The 14,716-nt window shown below is 42.4% G+C and overlaps 1 protein-coding gene across 3 annotated transcripts in view; it reads left to right on the forward strand.

The window, feature by feature from the left end:
- The window catches only part of LOC106564825 (striatin-like), an 87,658-nt gene that overhangs the window by 38,675 nt on the left and 34,267 nt on the right, over positions 1 to 14,716 (forward strand). For 2 of the 3 annotated variants that reach the window (XM_014131259.2, XM_014131257.2), the window contains exons 2-4: positions 60 to 163; positions 4,509 to 4,597; positions 7,976 to 8,057. In XM_014131259.2, coding sequence (XP_013986734.1) covers positions 60 to 163; positions 4,509 to 4,597; positions 7,976 to 8,057 — 275 coding nt within the window. The remainder of the gene's footprint in view (positions 1 to 59; positions 164 to 4,508; positions 4,598 to 7,975; positions 8,058 to 14,716) is intronic. The other variant, XM_014131258.2, reaches the window with a different exon arrangement.

Consider the following 14,716-nt stretch of genomic DNA (forward strand, 5'->3'; position numbering starts at 1 on the left):
CTGAAGCGCACACACATTTTTCTTCAGGAAATTGACCTTTTCGCTATTCTCTCCTCCAGGCCCAGATAGCCTTCCTGCAGGGCGAGAGAAAGGGCCAGGAGAACCTGAAGAAGGACCTGGTCAGGAGGATCAAGATGCTGGAGTACGCCCTCAAACAAGAGAGGTGAGGACCACATTACACTAAACTACACCACACCTTCAGTCTTTCCCAGGACCAGAATAGAGAAACACTGCCCCAGTAGCGCACGTGCGCGCACACGCACACACACACACACTGTGGAAATATTAGCATTGAGAAATTACTTTTTTATCCCATCACATACTGTGCCTTCAGAAAGTATTCAAACCCCTTGACTTTTTCAACATGTTGCTGTGTTAAAATTTGATTTAATTGAGACTGGGAACAATGAATGGAGCCAAATACAGGGAAACCATTGAAAACCTGCTTCAGAGTGCAAATGACCTTAGACTGGGGTGAAGATTTACTTTACAACCTGACAATGACCCCAAAAAATACAGCCAAAGCAACGCTGGAATGGCTTCAGAACCAAGAAAGTGAAAGTCCTTGAAGATTGCTATTCACCACTGCACCCCATCTAATCTAACAGATCTTGACAAAATCTGCAAGGAAGAATGGGAGAAAATCCCCAAATCAAGATCAGCTTTGCACATGCAGACTCAAGACGACTCAAAGTTGCTGCCAAAGGTGTTTCTACAAAGTGTTGACTCGGGTGTGTGTGTCATTTAAATGAGAGATTTCTATATTTTATTTTCAGTACATTTCTAAAAACATGTTTTCATTTGTCATGTTGGGCTATTGTGTTGAAGATGGGTGAGAAATTATATTTAATCCATTTTGAATTCGGGCTGCAACTAACTCAACAAAATATGGAATAAGTCAAGGGGTATGAATACTTTATGAAGGCACTGTACCATACATACAGGATAACCTGCTGCTCATGCACATGTACACACACACACTTAAACACACACTCACGCCCTGTGGTGCCATATCGTAATCTCTTGTCCCCTACACAGGATTATGTCCCATGTTAAAGACGCACACATACTTTGTGGGAAAGCACAGCACCGAGGCGGCGCCGTGTCCTCTATAACAACATTCCCACGGTCATGTGCTGCTCACACCTTATCATGGGTAATGCAGCATGGTGTCACACCCCTATTCCACCATATAATTGCATGTAGGACATCTAGAATAATTTATTAGGATCTTTCTCTGCTACACACTACTAGGCGACCTGCGGATTAGACTAGACTGACTACATGGGAGACTCTGACTGGTCATGTGGTTTGGATGGCTAAAACCTAGCCTGGAATCCAAACTCTCGTATGCTCTGTTTCATTTTGAATTCCAGGCTAGGAAGGAATCACTGGTGAAACGGAGTATGCCATTTTGGAGTCCAGTCTTTACAATGTGAAACGGAGCATACAAGTTTGGATTCCAAGCTTTAGCCATCACAACCATATGTCCAGTCTCCTATTATCAGTTTGGATTCCAGGCTTGCTAGAGCCTCACTCTGAGTCTTAAACCTACAGAGTCTGGTAGGGTGGATGAAGAAATGAAGCGAACCTGAACGACATGGTTTTCTGAGAACCTCTGCCACTCGCTGCCATGTGATTATAGCCTCAGAACAAAATGTTCCCGGCAACTCCACGTCACTCATCCACCCTTTTCTTGCTCACATTCACGGTCTTATTCTCTCTTGCACTCTTATTCTCTCTTGGTCTCCTTTGCCCTCCTGTTCGCATTCTGTTTCTCTTTCTGTCGTCACTCTTTCTGTCCTTATCGCACTCTCTCTCTTCTTGTCCATTCTTTCTCCTCTCTGACCCTGCCTGTCTCCCATCTCTGTTTCACTTTCTCTGCCCTCTTTTCCTTGCCTTTCTGTTCTCCATCTCTTCCCTTTTGCACACTTTCCTTTTCTCTCCCTCGCTCCCACTCTCTCTCTCTTTCTCTCCCTCACTCCCACTCTCTCTCCCTCTTTTTCTCTCGCTCGCTCCCATTCAATTGAGCATGAGTCATTCTGCATCGTTCTGCATTCCGACTGGTATTATATGTTTCTGTTTTTGTCTTTCCATGTAGGAGAAACCTTGAGCATCCAACCTACAGTTTATTTCAAATCAAACGGTCTGGCCGTTGATATTGGAATGCTAACATTTCATTGTGCATCTGTATCAGTTAGCTTTCCTACGCACAGTAGGTGCAAACATTGCGTTGTGTATCTTTATCAGTTTGCACCTACTGTGCGTAGTGTTGGCATTTATTGATTTATGCCGAAGTACTTCTTCATTTGTGTCATTTCCTTCAACTGCATTCTACACTAAAATGAAAGAACTAGAGTAAAAAAATTATGACTAGTTTGAGAGAAGCATCCACAATATTACCTTCACCTGTGTAGAAATCAGTGCAGATGAAGGAGAGGAGATGAGTCGAGGAAACTACATTAGACTACTAAGATCCACCCCTGTAGCCTGGTCCAAGATCTGTTTGTGCTGTGTTGCCAACTCCTATGGTCACTGTCATGTCAAATCATGGGAGTTGGCAAGGCGGCACAAACAGATCTGGGACCGGGCTATAACTCCTGGACTGTGGCAAAGTCAAGGACTGCGTCCCAAATGGCACCCTGTTTTCTACATTGTGCATTACCTTTGACCAGAATCATAAGGGCCCTGGTCAAAAGTAGTACACTAGGGATTAGGGGGCCATTTGGGATGTATACAAGGTCACCCCCATGGTTAGCAAGAAGGGTTTATTTTTAGTTGTCCCCCACAATGAAATCGGGGAGGGGACTGTGGATGTGTGTCCATCCGTTAGTCACATGCAATATCTCAGACGGCACTAACCCGATTTTGACGAAACGGGTAATGATCTATCTTGCCATATAGATCCATCTTTTACAAAATTACACTGATTGGCCAGATGGTGGAGCTATAACAGGAGATTGAAAATGGCAACTTTGAAAGGTCACGCCCCTCGCCCCATTTGACCTAAAGTCATGCAATTCAGTACATTGGTCCCTCACAAGGAACACATTTGCCTCAGGGACCCATAAGGTCCGCCATGACAGATGTTCCGCCATTTTGAATTTTGTGAAAAACACAACGCTACTCTTCTGGCACCGAATGACCGATCTGTAGGAAACTTGATATGTGGCATCTATGAGCAAAGGCTTCTCAATGCATAGAATATATATTTTGCACATGTGCAGTTCGGCGCGAGATGACCGTTAGACCCGATGACGTGTTTCTGCGGCTGAGCTTAGCTAGCCAACGTCGCCATGACATCGTCTGCAAGTGTGATCGGGAATTTCTATACTGTATTTGACTACTTTTTGGGGGAGTGCTCTTGTTTTGGATGACCTCTAGTGTTCTCCGGGGTGAAGTTTGTCCTAGGTAAAGATCTAGGCTAATCTTCCCCTTCCCAATCTTTACCTTAACCATTAGTGCGGGAAGTGCAAATGTGACCCAAGATCAGCATCTTGTTTTGAATGACCTCTCCTGGTAATACTGTTACTGACAAACAGAGACCTTTAGTTTTTGGGGCTGACAATTAGTGATGATGATATTGATGATGGTAATGAGGATAATGATGATAAGAATCACTGGAAATGAGCATAAGCTCGGGTGTGATGCACTTGACTGTTTAACATTCAATGTGTCAATGTTTTAATTATAAATCCCTATGTAAACGATTTCAAAAACAAAGGAGTTAAATTACGATGATGATGATGATGATGATGATATTGATGAGGACAATGATGGTGGTGAAGTGATCCATCATCCCCTCAGTGTCTTATCCTCATTACAAGCACTCCACTCACCTAATCCTCTCTCCTCCTGGCCTTTGTAGTGATTTAGATGTTTGAGTGACGTCAAGTCGCAGTCTTAGCTAAGCAAGTTTAAGTTTACATTTAAGCGCATCTACCTTCACAAGAGGGCACCCATCCAGGGCCTGAATTCATGAAGCCTATCATAGTAGGAGTGCTGATCTGGGATCAGTTTTGTGTTTTATATTATAAGGAATGGACAGGGCGAGGACCTGATCCTTGATCAGCACTCGTACTCTGAGACGCTTTAGGAGTAAAGACCAAGATATCACACACTCCTCTGGCCGACCTATAACGGATGTAGTATGTCATTTGTGTGCTATTTGGGTTGTGGAAGCAATCTTGTGCAAAAAACCCTCAAATGGCTTAATATCCACCATTAAGTTTAGATTAATATCAACCCAGTGAATTAACAAATTAATTTCTTACCCCAGCCCTTGCGTAGCATCCCTCCCACCTGTTCTTAATATAATATATGCCATTTACAAGATACTTATTCAAATGTATGTGTGAAGCCAGATAATTTACAGATACAGTGAGATGGTTATCTTCTGTTACATCATTAATGAGCTGTTAAATCACTGTGGCTGCCTTATCATTAAAGCTTTTTATTTATCTCTTTCTCCTCTCCCTCTCTTTTTTCTCTTTTCCTTTCACCCTCAGGTCAAAATACCACAAGCTCAAATATGGAACAGAGTTGAACCAAGGAGACATGAAACCTCCCAGCTACGATGATTCTGGTAAATCTAAATGTATGGATTATGTGAAGGAAATGCTATAACCACTCCACAGCCACATCTAGCTAAGTGGATGGGTCACTGTTGTCTAGACGTACACATATTCATGAAATACAATAGATGGCTGAAATCGTCCCCAGACACACCTGGCTGACTTGATGGGTCGTGTAATCATCTGGAGAAGTGGAGTCTTTTGTTTAGACATCTAGGTAGCTAGCTAAACAATGAACCGGAATAATCTCAACACCTACTACTACCAATACAAACACTGTCATAGCTGTAGTATGAATCTGCAGGTAGCTAAAGAGCTAACCAACTAGGTTCAATGTTAGCTAGCAAATGGATTAGCAATGCAAATGTATTTCTGATTCGAATATTACTACACAGATCATGCACGTAATGTTAGCTAGCAAGCTAACGTTCGCTAGCTAGCGAACAGTACACTTTAACTTGCAATGAAAACGACTTTCTGACAAAACTAGAAACATATAATATCTGGAAATGTAGTTAGACTGTTACCTGTATACATGGATGAATGCTTCACGGCAGACTGGAACCATTTAACTCTGTTTTGTTTGTAGCTACATTTTGTTTGGCCAGCTTTGTCAAGTCACTCTGGTTCATGCCACAGGCATGTGCAGAAAGTAGCCCATCACTTTTTCCAACTGATCTGTCAATAGCACCTGCTAAATTCAGGGCATCAATGTTGTTGAGAAAAGTATCAACACTTTTGTAGTTCTCAATGGCTAACGTTATATCTTTCAAAAATGGCACAGTAGAAATGACTATCAACACATGCTGAGCAGTTCATGCTACATGGCAGACCAATCCAAACTCATCTCCCGGCATGTCCAGCACATGCATAATCTCAGCCATTCATGGCTAGCGGGAAGGTTACTGTCATTTTCCGTGGCTAAACCAACTAGGCTCATAATTTTAACAATTTTATTTTTAGGGCCCTATGAAATCAGTAAAAAAATAATGTAAATTCGATTAGATTTTTCCCAAATTGTTTTTTCCGTTTGAATGTTTCTGAATTCTGTGTTTTACGATTTACGCTAATTTTATCATCAGAAAGAGTGTCTAATAATTTGAAATGAATAAAACGTTAACAATTGAATAAGATATAACAGTAAATTTGTAATGATGCAACACAACATTGCACTGTTTTTTTTATCAAGGCAAGAGCTTCAATACAGTTCTACTAAGTGTTTCATTATAAATGAGTAAAAGTAATGCAAGAATCTAGGCAATAATGCAGCAATAGGCAAAACCTATGGAACTACCTTATGAGCTCCCATCGTAAGTTTTCCATCTATCACGGACATCTCCATTGAAGTACATGATTGTCAGCTTCTTTGTGTTGAGCTCGGTGAGTGCCTCGCGCTTGTTTGTGAGTAGTGTTGCATTTGCTGAAACTCCTCTCACAGTCGACTGAGCTGACTGGGAAGTAGATGTAGGGCACTGCCACTTCTGCAACTCTTGGGAATCTCTCACTCAGGCCCCTCCAGTAATCAGCAAGCTCCAAAGCAGGTGAGGGCTCACTGGACACACAGTGCTGATGGGCAATCCATTATTCACTGAGCTCTGTTGATGGGCTTGCCATGGGTTTCAGTTGTGTAGGCTTCAATCTTCTTTTCCATGGCTGGAGCCTGCCTAGGATCGAACACCCTAGCCAGCCTGTAGACCTCTCTGGCTGGATGTGTGTCCCAGTGCTTTGAGAACTTTGAAGGCCAAGTGGATGCATCATGGAGTTGGTCAAGCGCCTCCCTCCTCTCTCCAATCCCCATCTTTCTCAATAGCTCGTCTGTCTTGGCACCATACCCACATGCTTTTGCCGTTCCATTCACTCGGTAAGATCCTCCAATCCTCCAATTGTATGCAGACACTGCTGTGGGACGGTGGGTTCCTTCCAGGATTGACAGAGCTGTCATCAGTTTGGAGCAGCCCTCAGAGATGAAGGTTAGCTTAAGAGTGAAGGCCTGCACAATATAGATACAGCGATAGTTAGCTAGATGGAGAGGCAAACGGCTATTGACATTATGCATCGTTATATTTCACCACGGTAGCTCATCGTTTGGAATATCACAATTTGCATGCGGACAATTCATATTGCAGAATGTAAATGTAGGCTATTGCAACGGTATATTAATAGGCTGTTAAATTAACTCACCAATGATGAATGCTGCAATCCCTTGCATCTGTCTCGTCAACAACCACCGCAAACTTCTTCCCACGGATCTTCTGTAGAACGGCGGGGGCAGGTGAGTTTGACAGAGGCTGCTCTCATTTTCAGGCAACGCTCCTCCCTTATTTGCAATTCTTAACTAGAAATGGCCGTAGCTTTCTTAGCTTTTCTAAGGGGATGTCAGACTCGGCCACAAAGTCCTGAATAAATTCTCGTCTTGAATCTGCTGATGTGCTTGCATGAGTAATGGTTGTTTGAAGAGGCTCTGGCTAACACGGTGCTGTTCCTTGTTCTACACATGGGCTTTAGACTTTAAGTGGTCATCACACGTATTTTTACAGGTCCAATCAATAGTATGTTGACAGAATTTGCAAAACAGCTTATCGCCTGACTCATAATAGTCCTTTGGGTATTGCTCAGCTCTGAATTTAGGGGTTAGCATCACATTTTAGTTTTTTTTTGACGACTTGGCCGTCTTAGACGGCCTCCTCGACATGTTTCTCAAAATGACAGCCAAGTTGTGAGGTAAGGGTCCCACGCACGACCCCCCCGGAATTATTTCCCTAGGGCTACTCGTCTGCAATTTTACAATTATGAAATCATGTAGGTTACTACAATAATTAGGCCTACTTTAGATCTTTTTTTAAAGCAATTTCAGCCAAGTTATGGAAAATTCTGCAATATTCCATATTTACAGTTGATTCCATTTTTATTACCAAATTCCGCGATTACGTCCGTGTTTTCCACATCGCGGAAATCATAGGGCCCTATATTTGTATTTACGGATGGCATACAAGTTTGTTATTAAAGCACATGAAGGCCTTTCGGCCAAAAAAAAAACACATTTTCATAAAAAATGTTATGTTTATGTTCAAATGACTCCCCTGTGAAGTAGTGACGTGCGACATATGCCTAGTTTCCTGAAACGAGTCACATTTGCATGTCAAATGTCACAATACTGACATGTTTTGTTCAGATGTACTTTATGCATTCTGACAGTCTAACCTGGATTACACCATGTGTCCTGACCTATGTTTCAATTGGAATTTTGGAATGAAATTGAATGCAGTACAAATACGGTATGTCAGTCCATGCTTCAAGACTGTGAGTGGAGCCTTAATAACACTGTATCTCTCTCTCTCTCTCTCTCTCTCTCTCTGTCTCTGTCTGTGTGTCTCATTCTGTCTCCCCTCTCTCTCCATCAGATGAAGGGAATGAAAACGAGGTGCCGAGCCCCCCCAACAGTAGTCAGCTGGGTTGGAAACAGGGACGGCAGCTACTCAGACAGTGAGTGCAACACGCACACCTTTTTTTGTCTTAATTGTGCCCTATGGCTGTATACCTTTAAGGGATTTGAGACCTGGTGACCTTCTGATCAGCAGGTTTGCATGGGCGGGAGTTTCGGCTTTCCACGGAGACCTCACCATGTGGAATATTGGCTAATAGACCAATAATAAAGAGCGTTCGAAACCTCTCTGCCAATAAAAGCCAGTTTTCAGTTTTCCCCTCCCCGCTCAGACCACTCCCAGACAGTACTAGCAAAGTTCTTGCTGGAGAAATAGTTTTTGGCCGAAAAGCTATTTTTGCCCATTTTAATGAAAATCCACTACAATAGGTACTTACACTGAACAAAAATATAAACGCAACATGTAAAGTTTTGGTCCCATGTTTCATGAGCTGAAATAAAAGATCCCCTACATTTTCCATACACAGAAAAGGCGTACAAATGTATTTACATCCCTGTTAGTGAACATTTCTCCTTTGCCATGATAATCCATCCACCTGACCGGTCTGGCATATCAAGAAGCTGATTAAACAGCATGATCATTACACAGGTGCACCTTGAGCTGGGGACAATAAAAAAGGCCACTTTAAAATGTGTAGTTTTGTCACATCACAATGCCACAGATGTCTCAAGTTTTGAGGGAGCGTGCATTTGTCATGCTGACTGCAGGACTGTGCACCAGAGCTGTTGCCAGATGATTGAATGTTAATTTCTCTCCGTTGTTTTAAATATGGCAGTACGTCCAACCGGCCTCATAACTGCAGACCACGTGTATGGCATTGTGTGGGTGAGCGGTTTGCTGATGTCAACGTTGTGAACAGAGTGCCCCATGGTGGCGGTGGGGTTATTGTGTGGGCAGGCATAAGCTACGGACAACCAACACAATTGCGCTTTTCCATTGGAAATTTCAATGCACAGAGATATCGTGACGAGATCCTGAGTCCTATTGTCGTGCTATTCATCCGCCGCCATCACCTTATGTTTCTGCATGATAATGCACGGCCCCATGTCGCAAGGATCTGCACACAATTCCTGGAAGCTGAAAATGTCACAGTTCTTCCATGGCCTGCATATTCACCAGACATGTCACCCATTGAGCATGTTTGGGATGCTCTGGATCGACGTGTTTGACAGCGTGTTCCAGTTCCAGCCAATATCCAGCAACGTCGCACAGCCTTTGAAGAGGAGTGGGACAACATTCCACAGGCCACAATCAACAGCCTGATCAACTCTATGCAAAGGAGATGTCACACTGCTTGAGGCAAATGGTGTTCACGTTGTTGCATGGTGCGTTTCTGTTTATGTTCAGTATAATTGTTACCCAGAAACAATTTGATATTGATATAGAAATGGTTGCATTGGACCTTTTTAAATGCAATCCTTTATAATCTATTTAGCAGTGTGCTTTTCTGTCTGTGCAGCTGTGACACTCTCCAGCATCTCATTTCTAGCTGGGAGATGTGTGGCGACGTGTACAATCGATATTATCCTGCATCTGGGTTGTCACAACAACCACTGACTCAATAGGGAAGGCCTCTGGGAGTGGTTTACTGTACGCCACCGTACTGTCTGTGTGTGTGCTTGTCTTTCTATTGACCATCTGTGTGTGTGTGGCTGTAGTCATAGGGCACTACCATCAGCTGCAAGTGTCTGTCTTAAGACAAAAAGCCAACGAAGGGAAAAAAATCTTCTGAATGGAGATTAATAGCCTCGGTATGAATAGAGTAAGGGAGTAATCCCCCTGAGACTGGTGGGACGTGTGGATCGTCAGACACATACGCACGCACACACAGAGACATATAGAGCAACACACACAGAGTAAAATTCACGCACACACTTACACTTGATACACACACACGCAGACACACACACACACACACACACACACACACACACACACACACACACACAGAGAAAGAGCGATATACACATGTTGAGACACTCACATACTGTTTGTTACTCCTATCATGTGAGTGCAAAGGGGTGTGAAAGCTGTTAAAGGTTTGTACTTTGGTGCCCTCTGGGTGTCAAAAGTAGTCAGGACATAGAATGAGCGGAAGGGGGATACACAGAGAGAGAGTGTGCATGCTTGTCTGTGTGTGTGCATGCTTGTCTGTGTGTGTGCATGCTTGTCTGTGTGTGTGCATGCTTGTCTGTGTGTGTGCATGCTTGTGTCTGTGTGTGCGCATGCTTGTGTCTGTGTGTGCGCATGCTTGTGTCTGTGTGTGCGCATGCTTGTGTCTGTGTGTGCGCATGCTTGTGTCTGTGTGTGCGCATGCTTGTGTCTGTGTGTGCGCGGGCTTGTGTCTGTGTGTGCGCGGGCTTGTGTCTGTGTGTGCGCGGGCTTGTGTCTGTGTGTGCGCATGCATGTGTCTGTGTGTGCGCGGGCTTGTGTCTGTGTTTGAACAAATGCATAACAAATCATTTTCAACCAGGGAGTTGCGACACGAAAGTCAGAAATAGCGATATAATATATGCCTTTGAAGATCTTCTTCTGTCAGCACTCCAAAAGGTCCCAGTTACATTACAAATAGTCCTTTTGTTCGATTAAGTCCTTCTTTATGTCCATAAAAACTCAGTTTAGCTGGTGCACTTCAGTCAATCCACTCGGTTTCCCTCCTTCAAAATGCATACAAAATGAATCCCAAACGTTGCCAATAAACTTATACAAACAAGTCAATCAATGTTTATAATCAAACAATAGGTACCCTAATACGCAAATAAACGATCAAATTTAAGACAGAGAATCGGTATTGTCTTTACCGGAGATAAACAAAAAGAACGCGCTGTCTCGGCCATGCGCTTGGAAACACTACAGCCAAAATGCAAGCCACTTAGAAAAACTACAACTTCTCCCTCATTTTTCTTTAAACCAGCCTGAAACTCTTTCTAAAGACTGTTGACATCTAGTGGAAGCCCTAGGAACTGCAATTTGGGAAGGTTTTGCCTTATAATAAAAATGCCAGCCATTGAATTCAGTGGTAGGCTGAATCATTCTTTTTGGGGGGGATGGTTTGTCCTTGGGGTTTTGCCTGCCGTTTCAGTTCTGTTATACTCAGACATTATTTTAACAGTTTTAGAAACTTTAGAGTGTTTTCTATCCAATTCTACCAATTATATGCATATCCTAGCTTCTGGGCTTGAGTAGCAGACAGTTTACTTTGGGCACGCTTTTCATCCGTACGTAAAAATACCGCCCCCTATCCCAAAGAAGTCAATATCGATTAATTATTGCAATAGTGAGGCTGGTCAACCCCTCCACCCGCTAAGTGTTGGACCGAGTAACCTAACCTTTACACAAATGCAGAGTTCTATATATAGCTGACACGAACAATGCTCAGTCATGGTTGGTTCAACCCCCCTCATGCAGATTGGGGCATCATAAGCCACTCTGCATTCATCCTGTCGTTATCTGCACGTGGGTTGTTGTCTTATCCCCACTCTGGCTTAGCTTCCCAGATGCAAGGATGATTTTGAGACAATGAGGGATTGTTCTACTCCTAAGCTGTCTCTTGTAAAACACATTATTGTCTATGTAATGCAATCTTTAACTCATTTGTCAGCTCAAGCCGTCTCCAGTGACCATACGCCCAGATGAGTTGCAGGAAACTAGTGGAAACCATCTCTTTACAGAAACACAGGATTAAACATAACAGAAATGTCCTATTTAAGTATTAATTGCTAACTATTAATATCAAACAAACCAGGTAAATATGTTATTTTTCTATCACATTCCCCCATTTTGAGAATTCTCTCAACTTAAAGGTAAAGTTACAAGGTTTAAAAATACATTTTTTCAGTTTAGTGCTTAATGAACATGACCCAGGACAAGCATCATGATCCCACTATGTATAAGGCATCGCCTATGGAATCTATGGTGCCATTAGCATATACCTGCTATAGTTCCTGAGCTTTATTTTTATTTTATTTAACCTTTATTTAACTAGGGACGTCAGTTAAGAACAAATTCTTATTTACTTTGACGGCCTAGAAACAGTGGGTTTGTCAGCTCGGGGGTTCGATCTAGCAACCTTTCGGTTACTGGCCCAACGCTCTAACCACTAGGCTACCTGCTGCCCCATTATCATTAAACGTTTCAATTTGGTAATGAATATAAATAGATTAGGATCAGTTTCAGGATCAGAGTTCACCCCTTCATTCACCAAGGCATGCTGAGAATACTCTCAACATAGTACACAACTTCTTTACCAATGTCATCATTAGCATAACAATAATAAAAACAATCGATCCATAATACATTAATTGCTCCACTCATATAGTTTTTAACATACTAAAACTTACTAAAATCAGTCAGTTCTAAAAATCATTCAGTTTCCAAATCACAATTCAATACCCAATTAATTATCAAACAAACATTTTGAATGACCTTGCTCAGTAATTCACATTGATTCTAACACTCAAAATGAAAACCCTCAATTTAACATACATCAACACTGGCAGAATGTACATTTATATTACTATACTATATATTAATCTCGTAATTCTAGTATTAAGTTTCTCGCCAGGGTTATAATTGCAGTTCAGTTTCTCAATGCATTCTTAGCCAAAATTACTATAAATGTAGTAGTGTATAAACCTCAATCAACCTGATACCCCAAAACAACAATTTCAGACAAGTCTAAATCAATTACAGGCACAGTTGACCAACCCCCTCCCTATCCCGGCACTCAATCTTCTGGCATTTCTTAATTTTTCTTCTTCAGATAGCTTCAACTGGATGCTGTACACCGGTTGCTGGCTCGGACTCGGTCTCTCGATAGAAGTGGTGCAGGACGCCATTTCTTGAGACGGTTAGAGGGGTTTTTGAGGTCCACACCCTGTTTGTTCAAATTCCCTTCCATGCATCTAGATACCATCTGTAGTCACAATCAATAATCTAGAGAAAGGACAGATAAAAACAACAGTTGGAAATTTGCATACACCTTAGCCAAATACATTTAAACTCAGTTTTTCACAATTCCTGACATTTAATCCTAGTAAACATTCCCTGTCTTATGTCAGTTAGGATCACCACTTTATTTTAAGAATGTGAAATGTCAGAATAATAGTAGAGAGAAGGATTTATTTCAGCTTTTATTTCTTTCATCACATTCCCAGTTGGTCAGAAGTTTACATACACTCAATTAGTATTTGGTAGCATTTCCTTTAAATTGTTTAACTTGGGTCAGACATTTCGGGTAGCCTTCCACGGGCTTCCCACAATAAGTTGGGTGAATCTTGGCCCATTCCTCCTGACAGAGCTGGTGTAACTGAGTCAGGTTTGCAGGCCTCCTTGCTCGCACACGCTTTTTCAGGATTGAGGTTAGGACTTTGTGATGGCCACTCCAATACCTTGACTTTGTTGTCCTTAAGGCCTTTTTCCACAACTTTGGAAGTATGCTTGGGGTCATTGTCCATTTGGAAGACCCATTTGTGACCAAGCTTTAACTTCCTGACTGATGTCTTGAGATGTTGCTTCAATATAGCCACATCATTTTTCTGCCTCATGATGCCATCTATTTTGTGAAGTTCACCAGTCCCTCCTGCAGCAAAGCACCCCCACAACATGAGGCTGCCACCCCCGTGCCTCACGGTTGGGATGGTGTTCTTCAGCTTGCAAGCGTCCCCCTTTTTCCTCCAAACATAACGATGGTCATAATGGCCAAACAGTTCCATTTTTGTTTCATCCGACCAGAGGACATTTCTCCAAAAAGTACGATCTTTGTCCCCATGTGCAGTTGCAAACCGTAGTCTGGCTTTTTACTGGCGTCTTTGGAGCAGTGGCTTCTTCCTTGCTGAGTGGCCTTTCAGGTTATGTACTTGTTTTACTGTGGATATAGATACTTTTGTACCTGTTTCCTCCAGCAACTTCACAAGGTCCTTTGCTGTTGTTCTGGGATTGATTTGCACTTTTTCACCAACGTACGTTCATCTCTAGGAGACAGAACGCATCTCCTTCCTGAGCGTTATGATGGCTGCGTGGTCCCATGGTGTTTATACTTGCGTACTATTGTTTGTACAGATGAACATGGTACCTTCGGGTGTTTGGAAATTGCTCCCAAGGATGAACCAGACTTGTCTTGGGTGATTTCTTTTGATTTGCCCATGATGTCAAGCAAAGAGGCACCGAGTTTGAAGGTAGGCCTTGAAATACATCCATAGGTACACCTCCAATTGACTCAAATGATGTCAATTAGCCTATCAGAAGCTTTTAAAGCCATGACATTTTCTGGAATATTCCAAGCTGTTTAATGGCACAGTCAATTTAGTGTATGTAAACTTCTGACACACTGGAATTGTGATACAGTGAATTATAAGTGAAATAATCTGTCTTTAAACAATTGTTGGAGAAATTGCTTGTGTCAAGCACAAAGTAGATGCCCAAACCGGCTTGCCAAAACTGTAGTTTGTTAACCTGTTGAGGACAGACGTTCCGCTAGCCAACAGCCAATGGCATCGCACGGCGCGAAATACAAAACCAACTAGAACCCCTAGCCAACAGCCAATGGCATCGCACGGCGCGAAATACAAAACCAACTAAAATACCACAATTCAATTTTCTCAAACAATCAACTATTTTACACCATTTTAAAGATAAGACTCTCGTTAATCTAACCACATTGTCCGATTTCAAAAAGGTTTTACAGCGAAAGCAAAACAT

This window comes from Salmo salar, chromosome ssa12, assembly GCF_905237065.1.
Source record: "Salmo salar chromosome ssa12, Ssal_v3.1, whole genome shotgun sequence".
Lineage (NCBI taxonomy): Eukaryota > Metazoa > Chordata > Actinopteri > Salmoniformes > Salmonidae > Salmo > Salmo salar.